Genomic DNA, 24,900 nt, shown 5'->3' with positions numbered 1-24,900 from the left:
TATTTTCAGTTCCAGAGTTGTGCGCAACCCTGTCACTCCAATGCACATTTGTGGGCATGACCTTCTTTTGGTTTTCTTGCCTTTAACTAACATTGGTTGATGATGTTAAAACATGATTGCAAAATAGGTGCCTTGGCTTCATCAAGGTGAGTGACAGATATAACAATTGTTGTGCTGCCAAGGACATAAAATTGCTTTGAAAGTGTTAAGACTCCCCTGATCTTAAAAAAAAAAAAAAAAAAAATGGATGGCTCATTGGCCACAAACACTGAAGTCGGCATCCGCCATCTTGATTCTCCCAAAACAAGCATGCCGGCCTGTGTAGCGACAGCGATTAACTGCGTTCATCATCAGTTTCGTGGGTGTGAGAAAACATTCCACAGGTAAGTTGGAAAGATTTACTTTGACACTGTTAAAATTTGTTTGTAATTTTTTTTTTATTTTCTGATGAACATAATTCATTTGAACAAAGTTTTGTATACGGTTGTTGTTGTTCACCGTTCACTCTCTGCGTCACCTTTATAGGCTGACGTTTTTTTGCGAAAAAGTGATGTAAATATTTTCCCAAACTTCGTCAGTGGATAAGCAAAAAAACACGTTTTCTGTGAAAGATTAGATGAATTTCATATTACAGAACTCTGCAAACTGAATTTGATTGAACTTTCAATTTTCTGTCTGAAATAGGACGTCACAGACAACAAATGAACAATGCGTTTAGCATGTATTTTCCCATTGCGAGTCCTTATTTCCAAATATACATGTAACTGACTTAAAATTGAATGTTTTTATGACAAAAAAATGAGGGTTTTTTTGCCATGTTATGATTATAGTGCTTCACATCGAATTTTGGGAAAAGTTAAAGTGTCACAGAAATCGGGCCCTAGCTAATATGCTTGGTTTCTTAGTAGTCACAGATATGTCTTTACGTTGAACCTTTTTTGGCTTACCAAGTCGTATTAAAAATCCTTCATGTTACCAGAACTGAAAAATGTCAAGTTCACGCGACCAGTTTTAACTCTAGATGCCAAACTTTGAGGGAAAACCCCCCGCCATAATCCAACCTGTCAACCATGTCCTCCACACGTTCTGGGAGTAATAAGATGGCGGCCAAACTGGCTCCAAGCAATCGAAATACCGCTCGATGTGTATGCGCTATCAAGTCTTTTTTTTTTTTTTTTTTCCCTCTAGATCAGTGTTAAAACCACGCATAAAATGATCAATAGATGGCAGCAGAGCAAGTCAACTCCCTCACACTCTTTCTGGTGGAAGCCACCCCAAATACAGAGCAAACATGACACACGAGAGGAAAAATATAAGATAATAAAAATTGCTATTTGATATAAGTCCTACTGATTTAATGTCATGGATGTACAATTACATTCATCACATTTAGAAATGGCTGCCAGTGCATATTGAATGCATCAGGTCCCAGAATGCTTATTTAACAACAACAACAACAAACAATACAATTAATCAGTTTGACGTTTCACTGTACATGGTTGAACTGTCAAAAAGTTAGACGAGTTTATCACGTTTGTGCGCAACTTTATCCGGAAAAGAAAAATCAAAGTGAAAGCATGCTGTCCGTTTATTAAAACTGATGACAAATGAATTGGCAGCGTTATTATTGTTTGTTTTTCCCCCTCATCGTCGGCGAGAAAAGAGCTGGACTTTATCCCGACAGAGTTCGGGCGAGATGCGCGGCGACCGTCGATCGCTGTCCACATTTGCATCGACCTACGTTTAATATGGAAATATTGTCATGAAGTATTTAATCTGCCGATTTAAAGCGTTTCGGTTGGCAGCAAGTAAGCCTAAGCCTAACTGAGCTTAACCCGTACTGTTGCGGTCTTTTATTTTTATTATCCGTCGACGCGTCACAGCTTCACGAAGAAGTCCAGCCTGACTAATTAAGCGGCGGGTTGATTTAACGAGGCAGATTATAGCGCAAATGGACATCAATCAATATTTAACTGGCTAAAACCGCTTGGAAACATTACGCACACACTAGAACATGAAACCTAGTACGAACATTCTAGTAATCATAAAGCATGTTTGGGGGTGTACAAATATTAACGTAATCAAAACTCCTCGTCTGTGCATTATGACCACAAGTTTAAATGTTATTTAGGCTTTCGTGTCAAGTCTTAATGTGGATCGTTTTAATGATCTATAATTAGTTTTGTTGTGAGCTTTTTTTTACGTTTTACTTTTTGCGGTTTGCAAATACCCAGTGACTCCAAATGAGGCCTTTTATTACCTTGTAAATAGGCGAAGATATTTTGTATTTTTACTTTATGCTATCGCTAACACTAAACCCCTAAACTTAATTACCTCTTCACCCCCATTTTTTAAACATCTATTTATTTATTTTTACTATTACGGTATCAATTTTGATCGCAAAATATCCATCTCAGATGGGCTTTAATCTGAAAGTAGTGATATAACAGTCAAGAGGAACTGTCATGTTCCAGGAAGAAATCAGGGAAAAACAAAAATAATAGTATTTTAAGATTGACAGTTACCGTAAGTTCTCGTGTATAATGCCTAGTCCCGAAGTTGAAAATTCTAGAAAACCCTTCTACCTTTATATATTACATTTTTACAATGTGTGATTTTGCTTATACCCATATGATCAAAACATGGAGTATTATCTGTTTTTTGTTTGAATAATTCTTTGAAAAAAGCTGAAGTTAAGCACTTTATTTGAGCACATAATACTTTTTTAAAATTTACTTGCACGTATTTTGAAATTCATAGCCCTGCTTGTATATAGTAAATGAGAAAACACAGTTGTGGTCATAAAATTTGTATGATGGGTACATTTCCTGAAACAAAATATGAAAGGCCAGGCTAAACCAGATTTATTTTATTTTAATACGATTAAAATGAAACGGTCACGCATTTCAGCAATACATTATCGTTGAACAAAACGTAACCATGAATAAATTAACGATGCTTGTTGTTAAGTCATGAAAAAGAAAACGCAAATTCTATCAGGATATGTAAACTTATGAGCACAACTGTACCAATAAGAAGTCATATTGGAATAAAAGTGTCGGCTGCACCTTTTTCATAACCTCTTGTTGGTTGTCAGGTTCACCAATCAGACATTCATGAAACAGGACAAAAAAGGAAGCAATGACACCAGTTCAAGTCTCGCGAGGAGAGAGGAGAGGAACTGTCTTGTACAATTCACAAGTGCACTCTCTGATTATCCTCTCCTCGGCACCTCTATTTATTTAGTTTTACATGGATGTTACAAAAAGGAGACGACAAGCAAAGCCGTTTGAAACAAGGTGTAAATGTTTGTTCATGTGCGTGTGCATGTGTGGAAGATTGCTGAATACATGTGTGGTCATCATTTCTTTAACAGGCAGCAGTTCTAACAGTGCTGATGATGAGATGTTTTTGTTCTTGCTATCTCCTGCTAGGAGGCTGCCACGTTATCGAGGGCAGAGCTACGCATTTCTTTATTGGAAGCAAATGTATGATAATTATGATCACAATTATTCCTACAGTGGTGGTAGCATATTGGAATGGAAGTGTTCAGGTTTTCCAGACCCTCCAGATGGCTGCATACATTTAGAATTTTTTTGTTTTTGTTTTAATTTTTCTTTGACTTTTGCCAATTTTTTGAGCGGGAAAAAAAATTGCACATCCACGAGAAATTGCGAAAGACGAGAGTCAAGAGTTTTGGGACTAAATGACAGAAGGCATAGTCCTGAAGTGTAATAGAATTTTTTTCATTTTTTTTTTTTTCAGAAAAGTTTTAGAATTGTACTTATTGTAAGATAGAAAATGGATATGAGTGAGTTGAATCTTGCCATATATATATATATATATATATATATATATATATATATATAATTATTTTTTTTGGGGGGGGGGGGCTGCTTGATTGTTGCTGGCATTTGGTTGGATTTCGATGCTTCACAGGTTGCATCCACTTGTTCAGGTGTGAACTAGAAATGACGCGCTGTGCTGCAGAAAACCTGTTGCAAGCGTTTCCTTATGAGGTGATAAATGACCCATAAAAAATCCCGAGAGGGAAATAGTTTGCTGCAGAGACAATTCTTGTGTATTAATAATAATAATTAAAAAAGGCAGGGGTTTTCATCTTAAAAATATACTAAATATTACAGTAGGGCACAGTTTCAACATTAGCACACAGCTTAGATGGAGGGTGTACGCTTTTTTTGAGGAAGGATTTATAAATAATCTTAACTATGGGAAAATAAAAAAAAACTTCAATAATGACTTAGTAATTAAAATGTATTACACAAAAATGTCATAATAATTTGGAAATTACACATTTGTATACAAACATTTCTAAAAGATTGCATGAAAGTGTTACACAAATGAACTGTACTTACAAAATGCACTGGAAAAGATAAATGTTTCAAATCATAGTTATGTTATGCAGTGTTTGAAGATTTATTTTGGCCTTGCACGTACAACACGCATGGTGGCGTTACTCGAAATTGACCCGGCGTCTTGGCAAAGAAATGATAAAAAAAAAATATTTTCATTTGGATTACTGTCATGCATTTTCACATGCTTGTATTTGTTATAGTAGGCTAACGTCAGTACAGCACATTATAGGTTTGCTTTAATCGTAATAATGTAATACTACTAAATATTCATTTTGTTTTGTTCTGAGAGCGGTTAGCGTTGTTTTTTTATATGACTTTAAACTAAGCACAGTCTCGATGAAACATTGTCACGTGGGACGTCACCGCTCTTCAAGCAAGTAAATATAAACATTATCTGATAAACGAGAATGTCTGTTTTCACAGCGTGAATGATGAACCCCAAACAGAGTTCAGCTGTTTGAGTGGCCTTTTCCTGCCATTGTTTTCCTTCTACCGTCTGAATAACATATTTAGACAGAGTGAAGGCTCGCACGTGCCAAGCAGGTCAGAAGAAGCTCATTAGAAGCTTCTTTCTGAAATAGACTTGACTATTATAATGGTCTTCTGACTGGACTCCCCCAAAAGACCATTCAACAGGTGGAGCTCAGGTTCTGCTACCAGTCTATAAATCACTAAATGGTTTAGGTCTTGAATACGTGAAAGAAATGCTAATGGAATACAAACCCAGTAGGGCTCTGAGATGGACAGACTCGGGTAAAATAGTGGAGCGCAGAGTCCAAAGAAAACATGGTGAAGCAGCATTTAGCGCTTATGCGCCTAGGAAATGGAAGAAATTACCAACAGAAGACAGCCCCAAGTGTGCGTACAGTACATGTTAACTTTTTGTGTGTTCAAAGGTATACAGTGAAGAAAATAAGTACTTGAACACCCTGCTATATTGCAAGTTCTCCCATTTACAAATCATGGAGGGGTGTGAAATTTTCATCAGAGGTGCATGTCCACTGTGAGAGAGATCATCTAAAAAGAAAAATACAGAAATCACAATGTATGATTTTTTTTTTTTTTTTTAAATAATTTGTGTGATACAGCTGCAAATAATATTTGAACACCTGTCTATCAGCTAGAACTGTGACCGTCAAAGACCTGTTAGGCCGCCTTTAGAAGTCCACCACCAAAGTCCACGTATTATCAGATGAGACTAAAATGGAACTTTTTGGTCATGATTCCACGAGCCGTGTTTGCAGGAAGATGAATGATGAGTTTCATCCCAAGAACACCATCCCTTCTGTGAAGCATGGGGATGGTGGCATCATGCCTTGGGGGTGTTTTTCTGCACATGGGACAAGACGACTGCACTGTATTAAGGAGAGGATGACCGCGGACATGTATTGTGAGATTTTTCAACATGACAATGACCCGAAGTACACAGCCAGGAAAACCAAAGAGTGGCTCCGTAAGAAGCATATAAAGGTTCTTGTGTGGCCTAGCCAGCCTCCAGAACTAAACCCAATAGAAAATCTTTGGAGGGAGCTGAAACTCCGTGTGTCTCAGCGAGAGCCCAAAAACCTTTCTGATCTAGAGATCTGTGTGGAGGAGTTGGCAAAAATCTCCCCTGCAGTGTATGCAAAACTGGTGAACAACTACAGGAAACAGGCGGACTAACAGGTCTTTGAGGGTCAGAATTCTAGCTGATAGACAGGTGTTCAAATACTTATTTTCAGCTGTATCACACAAATAAATCGTTAAAAAATCATACATTGTGATTTCTGGATTTGTCTTTTTAGATGATCTCTCTCACAGTGGACATGCACCTACGGTGAAAATTCCAGACCCCTCCATGAGTTCTAAGTGGGAGAACTTGCAATATACCAGGGTGTTCAAATACTTATTTTGCTTCACTGTATTTGATGTCTTATAACTCATTTTGTAACCTTCTCCCGAGTGATACGTCATCCCTCTGACATCGTGGAAGCTTTCTATGGTTTTTGCAACGGTGACTGCAAAAAAAATTGAGAAAAAGCAGACAAGAACAATTGGACTTAATTTTGCTGGTTAATCAGCCGCGTTTTAAACACTGTAAGGTGTGTGCGCTGACTTCCACTTAATGATTTGGAACGTGATTGATGTGGTTCATTCCGAACAGACGCACATTTCCAGTCATGGGGAGGGAGCGCGCGCAGGATTGTGAAACTGCAGTCTCGGTTGTTGTTGTCGTGTTTTTTTTCTTTTTTAACTTCCCCCTTTTTTAATTGAGTTGTATAGCTTTACAAGGCGGGGCAAAAAGTTTTGAAACCATTTGATCTTGGCCTTGTTCTTTTAAATCGCAACAACTTGCCGTTTGAAGAGGGGTGTGCTGACTTTTTTTTATGCCCACTCGGGTTTGCAGACTCCTATAAATCATTCAAAATTTGCAGACAATATGCCTTTTCTCTGTCGTCACTCTGCGTTCCCGCTCACACACTGTCTATGTCCGTCCTGCCTTACATTATAAATACATTTTTGTGCATCGCCTCTTGCCCAAATTCAACTCTTGTTGTCTGTAGTTTACCCGGTTGAGGGCAAGTGGGGTTAAAAACAAAAAAAAGATGGATTTTAGCATTATGGGTGGCATGGTAGCACAGCTGGAAAACGTTGGGCTCACAGTTCTGAGGTCCCGGGTTCAATTCTGGACCCCCCTGTGTGGATTTTTTTCATGCTCTCCGCTCCGTTGTGAGTGCACCCCTTATCTTTCTCCGTGTGTCCTGCAATTGGCTGGCGACCAGTTCAGGGTGTACCCCGCCTCCTGCCTGTTGACAGCTGGGATATAGGTTCCAGCGCTTTTGTAACCCCAGTGAGGATAAGCGCCTAAAGAAATGGATGGATGGATTATCATGATGAAAAATACAATGCCGTCACCATGTTTTACATCAGTGGGGTACTTTTTCTTTCTGTGATGCTCCAGATCCCACCCATTCATCCATTTTCTTCGTCCCTTATGCTCATGAGGGTCGCAGGGAGGGCTCAAGCCTATCCCAGCCGTCAACGGGCAGGAGGCAGGGTACGTCCTGAACTACCTAGGGGCAATTTAGAGTGTCCAATTAATGTTGCTTGTTTTTGGAATGTGTGAGTAAACCGCTGTGCCCACCCTGAGAAAACCTACGCAGGCACGGGGAGAACATGCAAACTCCACACAGGCGGGGCCGGGATCGAACCCGGGACCTCAGAACTGTGAGGCCAATGCTTTACCAGCTTTTCCACCATGCCGCTCTTTTCCAGATTCCTCGGTTAAATATTCATTGAGAGAAAGTTGACCCCATCTGATAATCTGTGGGATGTGCACGTGGTGTATCTGAGTCGCTATCATCATTGCTAACTCTTGGCTAAAAGGCAGAAATGTGGTGTAATGCTAAACCGGGGGGGCTGGGGGTGGATGTCACACTCATTTTTTTTGCAGGCCACATTGTAGTCACAGACTGTCAGGACTGTGAAATGGTTTACATTTGTAATGTCCTAATCATGTAATTACATAGATAAATAAAGTACTTTTCAATCCATAAGTCACCAATGGTTAAAAAAAAACAAAAATACTTTCAATTTCTCAACCTTATTTGTTTAACATGACAGTTTTAAATTTTGGTACACATTTTGCCAAGAATCATGGAGGGTCCCTAACCCTATCGCATAAAACGATGCGGCGTGCTGGATCTGGCCCCCGGGGCCTCGAGTTTGACACCCGTGCTCTAAACCAATGCCGGTGTTGTGACATCACGAAACGTTTAAATCTTACCTCGGGCCAGCGAAATGTCTAAGGTGTGACTTTTACGACGAATGCGGAACCGACACCGGCAGAATTCCCCCGTCTTTCTCTTGATGGCTTTAAATGAGGGAACTTTTTTTTTTTTTTTTAAGTTTTTAATTCTTGGCACAAAAGATATCAGCGCAAAATGCAAATATTCAAATAATTCATTTAAATCTGAGCCAAAAATATAGCTACCAAATGTAAATGCAGGAAGTTTATGCTTTATTTAAAAAAAAAAAAAAAATCTGTAAGTTTTTTGTCCTACCTTTATATAAAGATGTACCAGGAAGAAAGTAAGTGACTTTTCTAGTTTGGCATCTCTTCTTCCCCCCCCCCCCCTTTGCAAATGCTAAGAGACACACTGTCATTAAGACACCTACTGTACAACACAACTCTAAAAGTACAGTACTGGAATGGCATCAATTCTGGCTTCAAGCAAAAGTTGCACGTCTAGATGGAAAAACCACGAAAAGGAAAACTGAAATTCTGATCTGTTTTTTCGTCTCATATTCATCGTAAGTATACAACAGGGTTTTTTCTTTTTTCAAACCTTTTGCCCCCTCCCTCCTTTTTTTTTTTTTTTTTTTTTTTGGAAGATGAACTTCTTCCGCGCCGCCCCCACCCCTTGAAATTTTCTCCGACTGGGTGGCGGGGGAAGGGTAATGATGATAATAATAATAATAATCTTTTACCACTTTAGGCAAGTCCACCTATTGTTCCGGCAGGTGATTACCGCTCGCATACCAATTGTGTCTTTCAACTCTAGAAACCGTTCCGGAGTATAAACACGAACAGTGTACAAAAGAACTTAATGGCCCCCGGATTGTATCAAAAGAAAACGCGATTGCAAAACAACTTGCAGTGTCGCATTAAGTTTTCTTTGTCTCCGATAAAGATCTCGTATAATAAATCCAAAGACAGACAACTCGAAGGATACTCTTCGCATTTATTTGCTGGTCCGAGCTTGACTCGACAATATTTTCAATTAAATTCTTGCAAAGGGTTTTACAGTTAAATTTGAAAAATGTCACTTACGTGTGTGTGAAAGTCAGGCAATACGTAAAAATGATTAAGTATAAGTACTTCTCTGTGAACGACAGCAAAAAAAGTGCTTTTGTATTACTCAAATGAATGCACAGTCGAAACTGTAACTTTGCATACCCAATATAAAAATACTGAAGATAGCTGGGATAGGCGCTAGCACTCCCGCGACCCTTGTGAGGCTCAAAAAAATGGATGGATATACAGTGGCACCTCTACTTATGAAATTAATCTGTTCTGGAAGTCATTTTGTGACGTGAATTTTTCATAAGTAGAAACGCATTTTACATGTAAATAGCATAATCCGTTCCAAGCACACCCAACGCTCCCGCCAAAAATAAAGATTCAAAATATGTAATTTTGAATAATAATGAAAAAATGTTCATTTACATTTGGCATTGGACGACTATGCAAAGAGAAGGCTGAGTGACAAGCAAAAGGCATTGTGGGGGACGAATAGGGGGGGGCGGGCAAACTTTGACCGCCGTGATGTACGCACGCACACAATTTATAATTCCACTCAAGTTTCTTAGGGCCCACGGTGAAGAAAGATTAATAAACTTGGAAAAAAATCACTTGAAAAAACGTTACTTTTCCAATGTGCGTTAGCTTGTGACAGCGCTAGCGGGATTCAGTGACAGTTGAGCGTTTAAGGGAATCAAAAACAATCCTGTGTAAAGATTGACGTCCCTCCTAGCCAATCGGACGCCAGGAAGATGCTACAGCGATAGCCAATGGGGGAGCAGTTCTATTGCGCAAAATAAACCAAGATACAGGAAGTGCACCATGGATAAAGATTGACGTTCCTCATAGCCAATAGAATGTCAGGAAGATGCTACGGCGGTACCCAATGGGAGAGCAGCTCTGTCGCGCCACACAAACCAAGATACAGGATGTTTACGTTCGGTGGAATTTCCATTTATCCATCCATTTTCTTTGCTGCTTGTCCAAACAAGGGTCGTGGGGAGTGCTGGAGCCTATCCCAGCTGTCAAAGGGGAGGAGGCGGGGTACACCCTGAACTGGTCGCCAGCCAATCCCAGGGCACATAAAGACAAACAGACGCACTCACAATCACACCTAGGGGCAATTTAGAGCGTCCAATTAATGTTGCATGTTTTTTGAATGTGGGAGGAAGCCGAGTGCCTGGAGAAAATCCATGCAGGCACAGGGAGAACATGCAAACTCCACACAGGCGGGTCCGGGATTGAATCCGAGACCTCAGAACTGTGAGGCCAACGCTTTACCAGGTGTCCCACCGTGCCGCCTTGGTGGAATTTGGGGAATCCTATTTTTTTCATTTTTTATCCTGAATTTATTTCGTAACTAGATTCAATATTTATTCGAGGAGGCGTTTTGTAACGTGAATTTTTCATTACCAGAGACATTTGTAAGTAGAGGTACCACTGTGTATTGTTTTATATATGCGGCATGCATCTAGTCCTCGCTATGTAATGTCTAAGTTGTAAAAATAAAAGAAATAATTTTAAAGATAAAAGCAATTAACTATTTGGTGCAAATCAGTTCGCACAGACTTCACAATAGTTTTGAAAAGGTCAGATGGTGTTGAGTCGAGACAGCTCGTTGAATCATGTTTTTTGGTCAACTGTATCAAATTTTTTCCTGGGTGGCTTCAGATGTAGAATTTATTCCACTTGGATTTAGCGCTCTTAACCCACATTGTGCTCCTCCCTCCATGGTGTTGTAGGTCGCCTCAAGATGGTCTTGGTTTCAACAGGAGTGATTTTTGACATTTGAGATTTTCCATGTGGAATTCTCCATGTTCACTCACCAACCGTCTCATCGTTCGCAGGGCGAGAGCTGAAAGTTAAGCCACCTTGAAATGTGAGAAACAAGGAAGCTGACAATTTAATCAAGTGAGCAAACTGGCTTTGGCGTTAATTAATGTCAGCCACAAAAAGCGGAAAATGTGCAACTCATTCGTTGGGCTGGTTTAAGGTGTGGATGCAGGAAATTTCTTTGGTGTTGTCTTAGTGCGTGGTGGTTGGTATGCTTTACCACAGGATCAAAATTACAGGACAACATATACAGTGAAGAAAATAAGTATTTGAACACCCTGCTATATTGTAAGTTGTCCCACGTAGAAATCATGGAGGGGTCTGAAATTTTCATCGTAAGTGCCTCTGTTTGCAATTACAGAGGTCAAACATTTCCTGTAGTTGTTCACCAGGTTTGCACACACTGCAGGAGGGATTTTACCCCACTCCTCCACACAGATCTTCTCTCGATCAGGTCAGATAGGTTTCTGTGCTGTCGCTGAGAAACACAGAGTTTCTGCTCCCTCCAAAGATTTTCTATTGGGTTTAGGTCTGGAGACTGACTAGGCCACGCCAGAACTATGATATGCTTCTTACGGAGCCACTCCTTGGTTTTCCTGGTGGTGTGCTTCTGGTCATTTTCATGTTGAAAGACCCAGCCACAACCCATTTTCAACGTTGTTGTTGTTCCCCAAAATCTCACAATACATGGCCGCGGTCATCCGCTCCTTAATGCAGTGCAGTCGTACTGTCCCATGTGCAGAAAAACACCCCCAAAGCATGATGCTACCACCCCCATGCTTCACAGTAGGATGGTGTTCTTTGGACGGAACTCATCATTCGTCTTCCTCCAAACACGCTTTGTGGAATTATGACCAAAAAGTTCCATTTTGGTCTCATCTGACCACAAAACTTTCTCCCATGACTCCTCTGTACCATCCAAATGGTCACTGGTGAACTTAAGACGGGCCTTGACGAGTCCTGGTTTAAGCAGGGGAACCTTCCGTGCCATGCGTGATTTCAAACCATGACGTCTTAGTGTATTAACAAGAGTCACCTTGGAAACGGTGGTTCCAGATCTTTTTTAGGTCATTGATCAAGTCCTGTCGTGTAGTCCTGTGCTGATTCCTCACCTTCCTAAGGATCATTGAGACCCCACGAGGTGATCTCTTGCATGGGGCTCCACTCCGATAGAGTCAGACCGTCATGTTTAGCTTCTTCTATTTTCTAACGATTCCTCCAACAGTGGACCTTTCTTCATCAAGCAGCTTGGCAATTTCTCCGTAGCCCTTTCCAGCCGTCTGGAGTTGTACAATTTTTTTCTCTGGTGTCTTTGGACAGCTCTTTGGTCTTGGCCATTTTGCAAGTTTGAGTCTTACTGATTGTCTGGGGTGGACAGGTGTCTTTACGTAGCTAACGACCTCACACAAGTGCATCTGATTCAGGAGAATCCATAGAGTGGAGGTGGACTTTTAAAGGCGGACTAACACGTCTCTAAGGGTCACAATTTTCACTGACTGACAGGTGTTCAAATACTTATTTGCTGCTGTATCACACAAATCGTGACAAAAATCATACATTTTCTTCTGGATTTTTCTTTTTAGATGATCTCTCTCACAGTGGACATGCAGTGCTGATGAAAATTTCAGAGCCCTCCATGATTTGTCAGTGGGAGAAGTTGCAATATAGCAGGGTGTTCAAATACTTATTTTCTTCACTGTAATGCCCTCTTTATTCCATTTATATTTGTATATTTAAGCATTTCGTTCTCAGTTCGACCTTGCTAGGAGTCGGTGTTCCACTGAGTTGTAGTTCAGTGTCTATTTTCCATGCACACCAGGCATGTGTAATTTTGATAATGAGGGCCACCTCCACCTACTACAACAATAACAATAATAATTCTGATGCATTATATAAAAGACTGAATGGAGTTTTGGGGTAAAAATTAGCTAAATTTGCAGTCTGAAGCGATGGCTCCACGAAACATCTGTAATTGCGGCAGAGCACCGGCAACGTTGTGCTCAAGGAGACTTTGAAACATGTCAGCCACAAGTTGCCCTGATGAGGTTGAGGAAGTTTGAGACGTTTCATTGAGTTTTGCGTCTTACTCTGCAACCAGCTCTTTATAGCGTACAGCGTAGCACAGCTGTAAAGCCTTGGCCTCACAGTTCTGAGGACCAGGGTTCAAATCCCGGGTTCCCCCTGTGTGGAGTTTGCATATCCTCCTCCGTGCCTGCGTGGGTTTTCTCCAAGTAGTCCGGTTTCCTCCCGGACCCCAAAAACATGCAACATTAATCGGACACTCTAAAATTGCCCCTTGGTGTGATCGGTTGCTTCGTTGTCTTTCATATCGTACGTCTTTTAATTGACGGAAGTGATGATGAAGTCTTTCCTTATCTTTGTAAGCGTCGCTTACGCGGCGATTCGTTACATGCGCACTATACGTGGGTGTTGGAAAGTTGAAACGAGGCCGCAGTATGCAGTCGAAGAAAATGATACCGCAAAGGGTGCCGGAAGGCAAAAATGCAGAGACGGAAAAGGATGACTGACTGCATTCACATTCGCGTAAGTTCCATTTCCTGGTAATTGACTAATGGCTGAAACAATTCCAGCAACTCATCTGTGACGCTGAACATGAGTACATGTGATCTTCCTGAAACGTGAGACGTTTTTACCGTGCAATCTATAGTTCGACATTGACGCCAGTCACAGAAAGGCCAAGGGTGGAGTCCCCGAATGGGCTGCATGTGTCCATCCACAGGTGCCCAGTTTGTTGTGAACCGGCGGCTTTTTGCTAAATCGGGTTCTAGTTCCTAACCATTTGTTTAACGCCACAGAAGAACCCTCCCAACTTTTATTCTTGTGTATTTCAGGGGCGCATATCAATACGATTTTGCGTTTGTTGAAAGTCCAAATATGGCCATCGCATGTAGCTGAGCTACTAACATGCTGTTGATTGATGAGGCCACGCTTGTAACTCAAATCCTCTTTCCCCATTCGAATGAGGCCATTAGCCCCGGATGCCGAAGCTCTGCTAAAGGCCTTCGCCACCATCGAAGCTCGGCTAAAGGCCTCCGCCACCTGAAAGTTGGGCTCACGGCCCGCCGCCAAGATTGCTCCGCGTCATTCCGGTCCGAAGAGCCATCCGGGACTGCCGGCCTGGAGCTCCTGGGGGCCTTTGTTTATCCATGTGTGTCGCGCGGAGGCCTCTGAGTAGGCAGACTCCGCGTCATTCCGCCCGAAGAACCATCCAAATATTCAACATTAATTCCAGCCACGGGTTCAAATCTGTATGGAAGTATTCGTCCGTCTTCCCGATCAACCGATACTGCTGTTTCTCCATCAGATGAGGATATATCCGAGAAATCAGCGCCGGGCATAATGCTGTCCCATGTAATCCAGCGTTTGGAACGGCACGATACACGTCACAAACTCCTACGTAGATCATGTGACTCGCGAAAATGGCAGCGCCCCTGAAAATTCGTAATTGTTGACAAAAATCTTCTCAAAACACTATTAAATGAGAGAGGATTTAACGTCACATTGTCAAAATAGGGTACATATTAAATGACCTATTGATACATTGTTAATGCAAACCAGTGGATTTCCCCTTTCATAATTGTCACTACGGTCGACCGATTTGAAGCCTTGGTGGTTTTGATGTCTCTCCGCCGATCTTTTTATGATCTTGACCTTCGTTTCCACGGTAATGGATTTTCCTTTGGCCGCAGAAGCATTGCGAAAAGACACAGCTTTCTTCTTTGGGGTGATAATGTCCCAAAAAAGGAGGGCAAAAAATGCAATAATACTCCCGGCGCACAAACACGGGACAAGCAAAAGCCGGACGAAATGGCGGGCGGGGGACGGACGTTGTGAAGTCAAACCGTCTTAGGTCGAGGCCGTCTTAACCCGAGGACTCCCTGTTCAATTCAGAGAATCAAAAGGAAGGCACATGCGCAAACCTGTGCCTTCTGCCAGACACGCCCAAAGTCAAAGTCAAAGTCGTCCCGTCACTCAAAAGCTTTGTACCGTTCCATTTTGTATGTTTTTGCTATACTGTTCATGCAGGCGCTCCTTTGTATTTTCACTCAGCAGCAACTGTTAAACATTGGGGGGAAAAAAAAAAAAGGCAGCGGTACAGTATATAAAACCTGTACTGTACTGTTGACAGCCGGTGTACAGTTTTCAACACTTCGGAGACGGCCTCTGACTGACATCCGAAGCATGTTGCACAACCTGATCTGTGAGGTAGCCGAAGCCTCCTGAGGTTATTCTAAGTAGAAGTATAAAAATAAATGCGACGCCTCAAAAAGAAAGCGATCACGATAGCATCTCTTCCTCCTCTGGTTCAAGTCACTCGAGAGCAATTTTGGGGAAATGAAAAAGAAGGCCAAAATCAGAAATCTTAAGCACTGAGAATCTACAGTGAAGAAAATAAGTATTTGAACACCCTGCTAGATTGCAAGTTCTCCCATTTAGAAGTCATGGAGGGGTCTGAAATATTCATCGTAGGTGCATGTCCAGATTTCCAACAGATTTCAAATTTATCCTCACAGATTTGGTTTTCAGTGCTCTGATCAAAGCCTGCAGAGCAGCAAAACACAACCTTTATAATCATTTTTGTCCTGTTATTAGATACATATTGAGTCTGATCTGCCCCACATTGATGATGTGGCACGGTTGCATGTTGTTATCTTTCATTTTTCCCCCTTTTTTGTCATAACACTGATGGTTTCTAACTGTAGCGTGATGGCGGTTTTGCTGGACAGCGATGGGAACACTCGATTGATTTTAAAATCGCTTCCATGATTAGAGTGAATCAGATGCACGGCCGGCGGGGGAAGTTTCTGCGGGCTATGCGCCAGATCACAATTTTGACAATGATCCCTTTTAGAGAAAAACCTACACTGAGCAACTTTTTTTTTTTTTTTTTTTTGGGTGGGGGGGGGTCCAAAACTGGAAGACCACTTTGAACGAGAACACAATACATTCATTGTTTTTTTTTTTTTTGTGAGTTCATATTTATCTTGGCGGCACGGTGGATCAGCTGGTAAAGCGTTAGTCTTACAGTTCTGAGATCCCGTGTTCAATCCCCCTGAAAACCCGCCTGTGTGGAGTTTGCATGTTCTCCCCGTGCCTGCGTGGGTTTCTTTCGGCCACTCCGGTTTCCTCCCACATCCCCAAAACATGCAACATTAATTGGACGCTCTGAATTGCCCATCGGTGTGATTGTGAATGCGGCTGTTTGTCTCCATGTGCCCTGCGATTGGCCGGCAACCAGTTCAGGGTGTACCCCGCCTCCTGCCCGTTGACAGCTGGGATAGGCTCCAGCCCTCCCTGCGACCCTCGTGAGTATAAGCGGCAAATAAAATGGATGGATGGGGCCTGTAAAAAAATAAATAAATAAATACAATTAATAAATCACCCCACCACCACCACCACGCAATGCTGCAAATTACAAATCATATCTTGGGCCTCAAAATCCTCCATTCTCTCTTTGAACAGCGCCAAAATTAATTTTCACCCCTGCAACATTGATTTAAAATTCTCAACACCGCAATGATACGTTTGACTAAGAGCTCCAATTTTTTTGGGCAGTGGGGGTACAATTTTACGTACAGTGTATGCAACTTATTATTTTGAGCTAGATTTTACACCCGCAGTCTTCTCGATGCAACCAATAGGTGGCGCTAATATACAAGCGACCCTCGTGAGGATAAGCTGCAGAGAAAAGTTATCCTCATTAGGGTTCACTAAGTGAGTGACCTTTTCCAGCCCATTTATTTATTTATTTATCTATTTATTTATTTATTATTTATTTATTTATTTATTGGGGATAGGCTCCGGTACTCCCCACGACCCTCGTGAGGATAAGCGGCGAAGAAAATGGATGGATAGATATTTATCCTTTTACGTGTTTGTCAGTTTTGCATTTCGGCAACTGCGCAGACGCTCGTCGTCATGCATATATACTTTTTCTTTCATTTTTTTTTCCCTGTCTTCATACATTTTTACGTTTAACAAGATGGCAAAATGCAAAAAAAACAAAAAACAACAACAACATGGAAATGATTAAAATTGAAGTAATACATAATGATATTGTACATTTTTGATAAAATATGACAAACAGAAAGATGAGCGAAGAAATGCGTGTGCGTGGGTGGAAGCTTGGCTGTGGAAGAATATCATTGCCTTTCAAGCGTTGCGCCTTGTCACGAAAGTTTCTCCGGGAAGTTCATCTTGCATATCACTCGTCAACATTTTTGTTTTGTGAGTCCATTGTCTTGCATGCAGTTTGTGTAACCCTCGTCACGTGCCCGACATAACAGATTCCGTCCATTCTAGAAAATATTATTACAGTCATTCCGAAATAAATGAAAACAAAAATGTCAGCAAAGAAAATAAAAAAGGCATCTTGCACATTATATATATATATACATATATATATATATTTTTTTTTTCCCTGAGATTTGTTTGATAGCAACAATTATGACAAAACAAGTTGACGACTTTGCATAATGAGATGCTGAAGCAGAAGAACCTGGATGCTCTCCAAAGCGGAACAAAGAAGGAGGAGTGGAAAAAAAAAAAACCCCAACGAAAAAATGCGCCAGATTCCTGGTGACGAGATTTGTTTCCAGTGACGCACCCTTTATAAAAGCCACGGACGGGGCAACTTGACTGTACACTGCCGCCGCGGATTTACACATCTTAGAGAGCTCCTTCGTTTCAGGTGTAAGTCCCGTTTTATTCTTGAAATTTTATTTATTTGTATATTTTATTTCATTCAATTTATTTATATTGTATTTGTTTCACTTGTGTGATTTTGAGGTGCAAAATTTTTTTCATTTTTTATTTTATTTTTTTCTCCCCTTCCTCAAGCAGTTGAGATGTTTTTGCGTGCGTGCGTGCTGCTCGCAGTGCTTTGCCTGCAGTGGCAGCTGAATGCTCGTAAGTAAATGCAGCCTGCTCATACAATGTTTCATTATTTCTAGTTTGACTATGAAACAATTAGTTTTCATGTGAGATTTTTATTTCACTTAAAAAAAAAAAAGGGTTTTTTTTTTTTTTTTTGTATTTGCTTCCAGAACATCTGAGCAGGAGCACCATCGAAAAGGCAGTTCAAGAAGCTATTAGTAGAGTTGACTCTGCTTACGAATATTCAAGACAAGAGTGAGTTTCGTACACTTTTGGACTGAACGTGGGGGGGGAACAAGATAGACCAGTCAGCGCTAACCTTTAATTATTTCTCGTAATGCCAAGCAACATTAGCGGAACAAAAGAAAGCATTTCTTGAAATTAAAAAAAAAACAAAAACATCTCAGACATTCTGCTGACGTTACTCTTATAGCTGGGAACATATCGACACGGTGCGGCGTTTGCATGTTCGCGTTTTTTCGAAACTCGCTGGTCGATGAACTGATGACCGTCAATTTGGTGTGAAATTGCAGTGGAACGTCTGCCAGCTATCCGTCCATCCGTTTTTTTAGCTGCTTATCCTCGTGAGGGTCGCGGGGGAGTGCTGGAGCCTATCCCAGCTGTCAACAGGCAGGAGACTGGGTACACCCTGAACCGGTCGCCAGCCAATCGCACGGCACAAACAGCCGCGCTCACGATCAGGGGCAATTTAGAGTGTTAAATTAATGTTGCATGTTTTTGCGATGTTTGAGGAAACCGGAAGTGCCCGGAGAAAAGCCACGCAGGCACAGGGAGAACATGCAAACTCCACACAGGCGGGGCTTGGATTGAACTCGGATCCTCAGAACTGTGAGGCCAATTCTGATACACCACGCGCGCCTGCCATCTAGTGGAGAGGAATTTAATGATTCTATCTGCCACTAGATGTCGCTGTCTCAGCTCGAAAGGCACTGAACCGAATGAAAAATGGAAAGACAGTTGGTCCCGATGGAAGCAATTGGGAGAGGCGGCTGCGGAGTTTTTGACCAACTTATTCAATGGAATACTAGCGGGAGAGAAGATTCCAGAAGAATGGAAGAAAAGTGTGATTAGTCTCCATTTTTTAAGAACAAAGGCAATGTCCAGAGCTGTGGAAACTATCGACGAATAAAGATGATCAACCACACAATGAAGTTATGGGAAAACAAATGAGCAAAAACTGAAACACATTTCAGAAAACACATGAACAAAAGCGAAACACTTTAACGAGATGCGATACAAATGACAAAAGACTGAACACCCGGAACAGGAATGTCCCGGTTCAAAGACGTTCTGAGAACTCGCACGCCCTTTTCTCGCCAAGACCCGCCCCCGCTCCAATTCGATGAGCTCCTGCCTCGCTGCAACGTTAGGCTAGGCTGCGGTGATGCCGTGCGATGGAGATTATGATTTTGAGTCGCATCAAAACCAGTTTCCCACCGATCGCCCGCTCAAGGAGACGGTCGCCAAACCAACGCGCACCGCACCACAGATCAGTCGACGGCTGTCAGCTTGCGTACCGAACAATTACTTCCTGCAATTCTGTGGTGAACAACAAGAGGTGGTAAACGTGACCTTTTGGTCCTGCAGATGCCTCAACCGCATTCGACGCAACGGAGCCAGAGCCGAGGATGTGTTGCGCTTTCTCAAGCACCCGACGGGAGTTACCCGCGAGGTGGCCCGATCGGCCGACTATATGGACACCGCGCTGAATATCATCAAAAGGTCGGCAGAAAGACGTCAAAGGCGTTCCATCAACGCCACAGGTGAGTGGAACTAATGCCTCGTTATTAGTCAGTTCTCAATGTTCTGGACTCTCCGAAGCGGGGCATCCGTTTCGGCTTGCATTCAACGGTTCTACATTCAAACTCTTACGTGTTATACTTCGGAAAGATCCCATACGTAAGACAAAACCGGTATGTTAGTGTGTTTTGTAATGAGGGACGGAAAAGGGACTCAAACCGCGGGCATACTTGTGTAGACTGTCGGGTCACCGGTGCTATGATTTTGTCGTAGATCTGCTGTCCGAGGAAGATCTGGAGTTCATTTCGGAACTGACGGGCTGCTCGCCTCGACAGCGCGTCCCCTCGTGCAAGACGACCCCCAACCTTAACGTCTTTCGCACTGCAAGCGGCGTTTGCAACAACGAGTAAGGCTCCGGGCTTTTATTAGTTATGACTGCAAATACAAACATCGCCGATGGAGGCCTTGCTCAATTGCACTCGCCTCTAGGCACAATCCTCGATGGGGAGCCTCAAACACACCGTTCGCGCGCTGGCTTCCTGCCGAATACCAGGACGGTATCTCGCTGCCCCGAGGGTGGGACCCCATCAGAATCAATGGTTTCTTTCTCCCTTTGGTATGATCCATTCTATTCCGCCTCTTCGCCAAATGCCGGCGTCCGATTGAAATGGACGTCTTTCGGTGTATTGTTTTAGGTCAGAGATGTGTCCAACCGCCTCCTCGCCACAGCCATCAATGAGGTAGTGAACGACAACGTCTACTCTCACCTGCTGCCCGTCTTTGGACAATGGACGGACCACGACCAGACCTTAGCGCCGATAACCCCGGTCATCCGATCGTTCAGCAATGGTATCGACTGCGATGAGACGTGCGAGCGGACCGAGCCTTGCTTCCCCATCCTGGTCAGTCGTCTACTGTGCGGTCTGGCTCGCACGTTATAAGCACGCCTACGCAAACGCACTCACCGGCGCTTACCCTCTGACCAGATTCCCAAGGACGACCCACGTTTCGGCACCCAAGAGTGCATCCCCTTCTTTCGGTCGACGGCGACTTGCGGATCTGGCAACACGGGCTTCATCTTCGGCGCTGCAACCGTGCGACAGCAGCTGAACGCCCTCACGGCTTTCCTCGATGCGAGTCAGGTGTACGGCTCCGAGGAAGAAGAAGCGCTAGAACTCCGTGACCTGACCACAGACGAGGGCTTGTTGAGGGTCAATGAACAGTTCACCGACAAAGGCCGAGAACTCCTGCCTTTCACTAAGGCCATGGCCAACATATGCGCGACCCGAGCTCGTATCACGAACGACAAAAACGCAGAAGAAGTGCTCTGCTTTTTTGCAGGTGAGCGGTCAGGTCCGACAACCCGATTGGGTTTGTTCTCTGTCGGAGTTTCTCCATTTACCTTATGTCAACTTTGAAGGTGACGAACGCTCCACTGAGAACATTCTTCTGACCTCGCTGCACACATTGTTCTTACGTGAGCACAACCGTCTTGCTCGAGCCCTGGCCAAGCTGAATCCGGAGTGGAACGGAGAGAGAATCTACCAGGAAACCCGCAAGATCGTGGGCGGATATCTCCAGGTTTGAGCTTGGCTGACTCAGTCACATAAACCACGATCTGGCTTGATGAATTCCACTCTTGACATTTTTGTTGTTGTTGTTTCGCAGGTTATTACGTTCCGAGACTATCTTGGCGCCATAGTTGGTCCGGAGGTGGTAGCCAAGAAGCTCTCCACTTACCCCGGCTATGATAAATTCATAGACCCGTCTATCGCCAACGTGTTCGGAACAGCCGCCTATCGCTACGGCCACTCAATGATTCAACCGTTTGCTTTCCGTCTTAATGCGGCCTACGAGGACCACCCGTTGTACCCCTCTCCGTTGCTGCACACAGCCTTGAACACACCGTGGAGGGTCGTCTTTGAAGGTGCGGACGACGTCTGCGGCGGCTTTTTAATCAGACACCCTTGCGCGTTCTCATATCTGCGGACGATTTCAGGTGGCATCGACCCGATCCTGAGAGGCCTCGTGGGTCGGCCGGCGAAGTTGAACGTTCAAGATGCCATCATGACCGACGAGCTGAGAGATATGCTGTTCAAATTCTCTTTCGAGATGGCCCTGGATCTGGGGTCTCTCAACATGCAGCGGGCGCGCGAACACGGCATCCCCGGTATTTGTTCCCCGTCTTCCCGCTTTCCACAACCGGCGACCGGATTTTTCTCATGTTATTTCCTCCTTGTTGTCAGGATACAACCAGTGGCGCAAGTTCTGCGGGTTGTCGCAACCGCAAAACGAGGAGGAGCTGGCTGACGTGCTGAAAAATAAGGACTTGGCCAGGAGGTTTCTGGATCTGTACGGCACGCCCGAGAACATCGACGTATTCATGGGAGGAATTGCCGAGCCCCTGGTGAAAGGAGGAAGAGTTGGGGAATTGTTTGCCTGCCTGATTGGAATCCAGTTCAGCAACATTAGAGCGGGAGACCGGTAAAAGACACGAGAATAAATCCATGTCTTCAAGACGCTCCCAAATACAAACTCGCTGACGAAATACTCTTCTCAGATTTTGGTGGGAAAACGAAGGAGTCTTCACCAAGTCCCAGAGGGCCTCCCTGATGACGACCTCCTTATCCCGCATTATCTGCGACAACACCGGCATCACCGAAATTCCAGACAAACCTTTCCTGTTCCGTCCACGGGGCAACGGTTACGCCGATTGCAGGGACATCCCCGAGTTTGACCTCACTCCGTGGACGGACACCCGTGAGTCCCCTCGGATGAACGCTTTTGGAAAAAATGGTCCTTCTGTTTTCAAATGATTTGACTTGACTGTTGTGCGTGTTCCAGCATATGGATTTTATGACCCCATGACCCCCACAGCCAAGCCCACCCAAGGTATGCGCCGGACACATCAAGATATTTGACTCCCGCTTGTGAATTTGTTCGCAAACTGTCCAAAATACGTTACCGCAAGCGAAATCATTTGTGATTCGTTGTGTCGTGTTGAGCGACTGAAACGGTTCTCGCGTTCAACTGCAATTTCTCATATCTGTGAAAATAATTCACCCAAGATTGTATTTTTGACTAACTGCTGCCACCCATGAATTGATTGCAGCTCCCTGGTCAGGATGGCAACCATGGCAAGGCATGTCACGTCCATACGCTGGACCCCCTGGACCCCCTGGACCTGCCGGACCGCCTGGTAAATCCAACGATCACTCAAATGGCCAGGTGGCAAAGTGGCAAAGTTCTGTTCCCGATGTTATTTCTCGTCAGGACCTCCAGGTTCCTACGGCTCCACTAACCAGAAAGTGGCCTTCTCAGTACGACTGAGCGATAACTTCCCCAGACCCGGCGTTCCCATCCCCTTCCGCGACATCATCTACAACGGGCAGAGGAGCTACGACACCGAGACGGGCGTGTTCACGTGCACGTATCCGGGGGTGTACGAATTCCAGTTCTACTGCACCATCTACGAGCGCTCCGCCAGCGTGGACCTGATGCGAAACGGAGAGATGGTTTTGCACTCGTTCACCACCCGGCAGGAAGGTTACATCTCGGCCAGCGGGAGCACTTACATCAAGCTGGCGCGGGGGGACAGGATATGGCTCGTGGCTAACTACGGTGGCAATGGCATGACCAAAGACAGCTACTTCTCTGGGCATATGCTCTTCACCGAGGAGTGAAGCTGATATTTAAAAAAAAAAAAAAAAAAAAACTGAAACAAAACAAAGCGTGACCACGCGCAAGGGATCAATTTAATCCATCGGTTTCTTTTATGAATTTGCTGTAAAAGGCCTTTTTAAAGAAAACTTAAAAAATAATGGCAGTGGATCTGATACCCATTCGATCATGTATAAAACAAAATTCTAAAAACGTTGCATTGCCCCTTTATTATTTTATTTTATTTTTTTTTTTCCATCCGGCGAGTGCACAAATGTTGCTCGCACTTGCGCTCGTGTGATATTCTCCGACTTTGAAAATAAATATTTCTCTTTTTAAATATCCCTTCCTCATTCCTCTCCCTGCAAGATGTCTGCCGGAGCATCTGAAGTAGCAGCAAATTTTTTTTCAGATTTATAATCGAAAGTGAATGCATGTTGGTGAATCTGCAAATAAAAGATGATAAATCGTACTGAGATTAAGGAAGATAACGGAAATTATTATTTTGTGTGTGTGTGTGGGGGGGGGGGCGAATTGGCTGACTGATGAGTCAAACACCAAAGGTGTTGCATCATGTGTAGAAAAAAAAAAAAAAAATGAAAGTACCAACACGTATGCGCACGCACACGGCAAAAAAAAAAAACTAGTGCAATTTTGCATCTGCGATCAAAAACATGATTATTATAAATATCATTATTGCTCGGCACGGTGGATCAGGTGGTAAAACCGTCTGCTTCACAGTTCTGAGGACCCAGGTTCGATCCTGGCCCCGCCTGTGTGGAGTTTGATTGTTATCCCCGTGGCTGTTTGGGTTTCCTCCGGGCAATCCGGTTTCCTCCCACATCCCAGAAACATGCAACATTAATTGGACACTCTAAATTGCCCGTAGGTGCGATTGTGAGTGTGGCTGTTTGTCTCGATGTGCCCTGTGATTGGCTGGTGACCAGTTCAGGGTATACCCTGCCTCCTGCCCGTTGACAGATGGGATAGGCTCCAGCGCTCCCTGCAACCCTCGTGAGGATAAGCGTCAAATAAAATAGATGGATGGGCCCTGTAAAAAAAATATATATATATATCACGCAATCATGCAAATTACAAATCATATCCTGGGCCCTCAGAATCCTCACTTCTCTCTTTGAACAGCACCAAAATTAATTTTTCCCCTTGCAACATTGATTTTAAAATTCTCAACACCGCAATGATAAGTTTGACTAAGAGCACCAATTTTTTGGGGGGTGGGGGTACAAATTTGCGTACAGTGCAACTCATTCTCTTGAGTTAGATTTGACACCCGCAGTTTTCTCGATGCAACCAGTAGGTGGCGCTAATACACAAGTTAATAAAAGTACGCAGCGCCACAACCTGTGGAGTTTTCGGACTTTTCAAAATCCAGTCAGGACTGAGTAGTGATGCACATTGACCCCTTTTGACAAGCCTTCTCTTGAAAAGTATTGGACTTTTTTCTCCACATTAATATTAATATTTTGGGTTTTTCATCTCAACTCCCGTTTCATTTTACGACTTAAATACGTGCGGATCACCTCATTTAAAGCTTGGCCCAGCGGGAAACTCATTACGGTATATCAATTG

At 43.3% G+C, this 24,900-nt stretch overlaps 1 protein-coding gene across 3 annotated transcripts; it reads left to right on the top strand.

Annotated features, from left to right (window-relative positions):
* The first annotated feature begins 34 nt into the window (after positions 1–34).
* Positions 35–24,367, top strand: LOC133499055 (eosinophil peroxidase-like). Of its 3 annotated transcripts, XM_061816550.1 has the most exons (17): positions 35–383; positions 17,440–17,706; positions 17,857–17,922; positions 18,060–18,144; positions 19,498–19,673; positions 19,924–20,056; positions 20,140–20,266; positions 20,346–20,552; positions 20,637–20,991; positions 21,071–21,231; positions 21,319–21,577; positions 21,650–21,820; positions 21,897–22,134; positions 22,211–22,410; positions 22,495–22,542; positions 22,763–22,849; positions 22,924–24,367. In XM_061816550.1, the coding sequence occupies exons 3-17, from the start codon at positions 17,862–17,864 to the stop codon at positions 23,331–23,333; spliced, it is 2,718 nt and encodes a 905-aa protein (XP_061672534.1). In that variant the 5' UTR covers positions 35–383; positions 17,440–17,706; positions 17,857–17,861; the 3' UTR covers positions 23,334–24,367. The 3 variants fall into 3 exon arrangements, with proteins under 3 accessions (XP_061672534.1, XP_061672535.1, XP_061672536.1); XM_061816551.1 differs by lacking the exon at positions 17,440–17,706; XM_061816552.1 differs by lacking the exons at positions 35–383; positions 17,440–17,706 and having other exon boundaries at positions 17,854–17,922.
* The last annotated feature ends 533 nt before the right edge of the window (positions 24,368–24,900 follow it).

This window comes from Syngnathoides biaculeatus, chromosome 4, assembly GCF_019802595.1.
Source record: "Syngnathoides biaculeatus isolate LvHL_M chromosome 4, ASM1980259v1, whole genome shotgun sequence".
Taxonomy (NCBI): domain Eukaryota; kingdom Metazoa; phylum Chordata; class Actinopteri; order Syngnathiformes; family Syngnathidae; genus Syngnathoides; species Syngnathoides biaculeatus.
Note: the sequence above shows the minus strand (reverse complement) of the source record. Positions and strands in the feature narration are given on the sequence as shown.

What these genes read in the sequence shown, in the direction of transcription:
- LOC133499055 (XM_061816551.1), top strand. Translation starts at nt 17,862, where the DNA reads ATGTTTTTGCGTGCGTGCGTGCTGCTCGCAGTGCTTTGCCTGCAGTGG. An exon ending in AGCGGCGTTTGCAACAACGA is followed by an intron (nt 20,057 to 20,139) that starts GTAAGGCTCCGG and finishes ACTCGCCTCTAG; the next exon opens with GCACAATCCTCGATGGGGAG. An exon ending in GCGCGAACACGGCATCCCCG is followed by an intron (nt 21,821 to 21,896) that starts GTATTTGTTCCC and finishes CCTTGTTGTCAG; the next exon opens with GATACAACCAGTGGCGCAAG.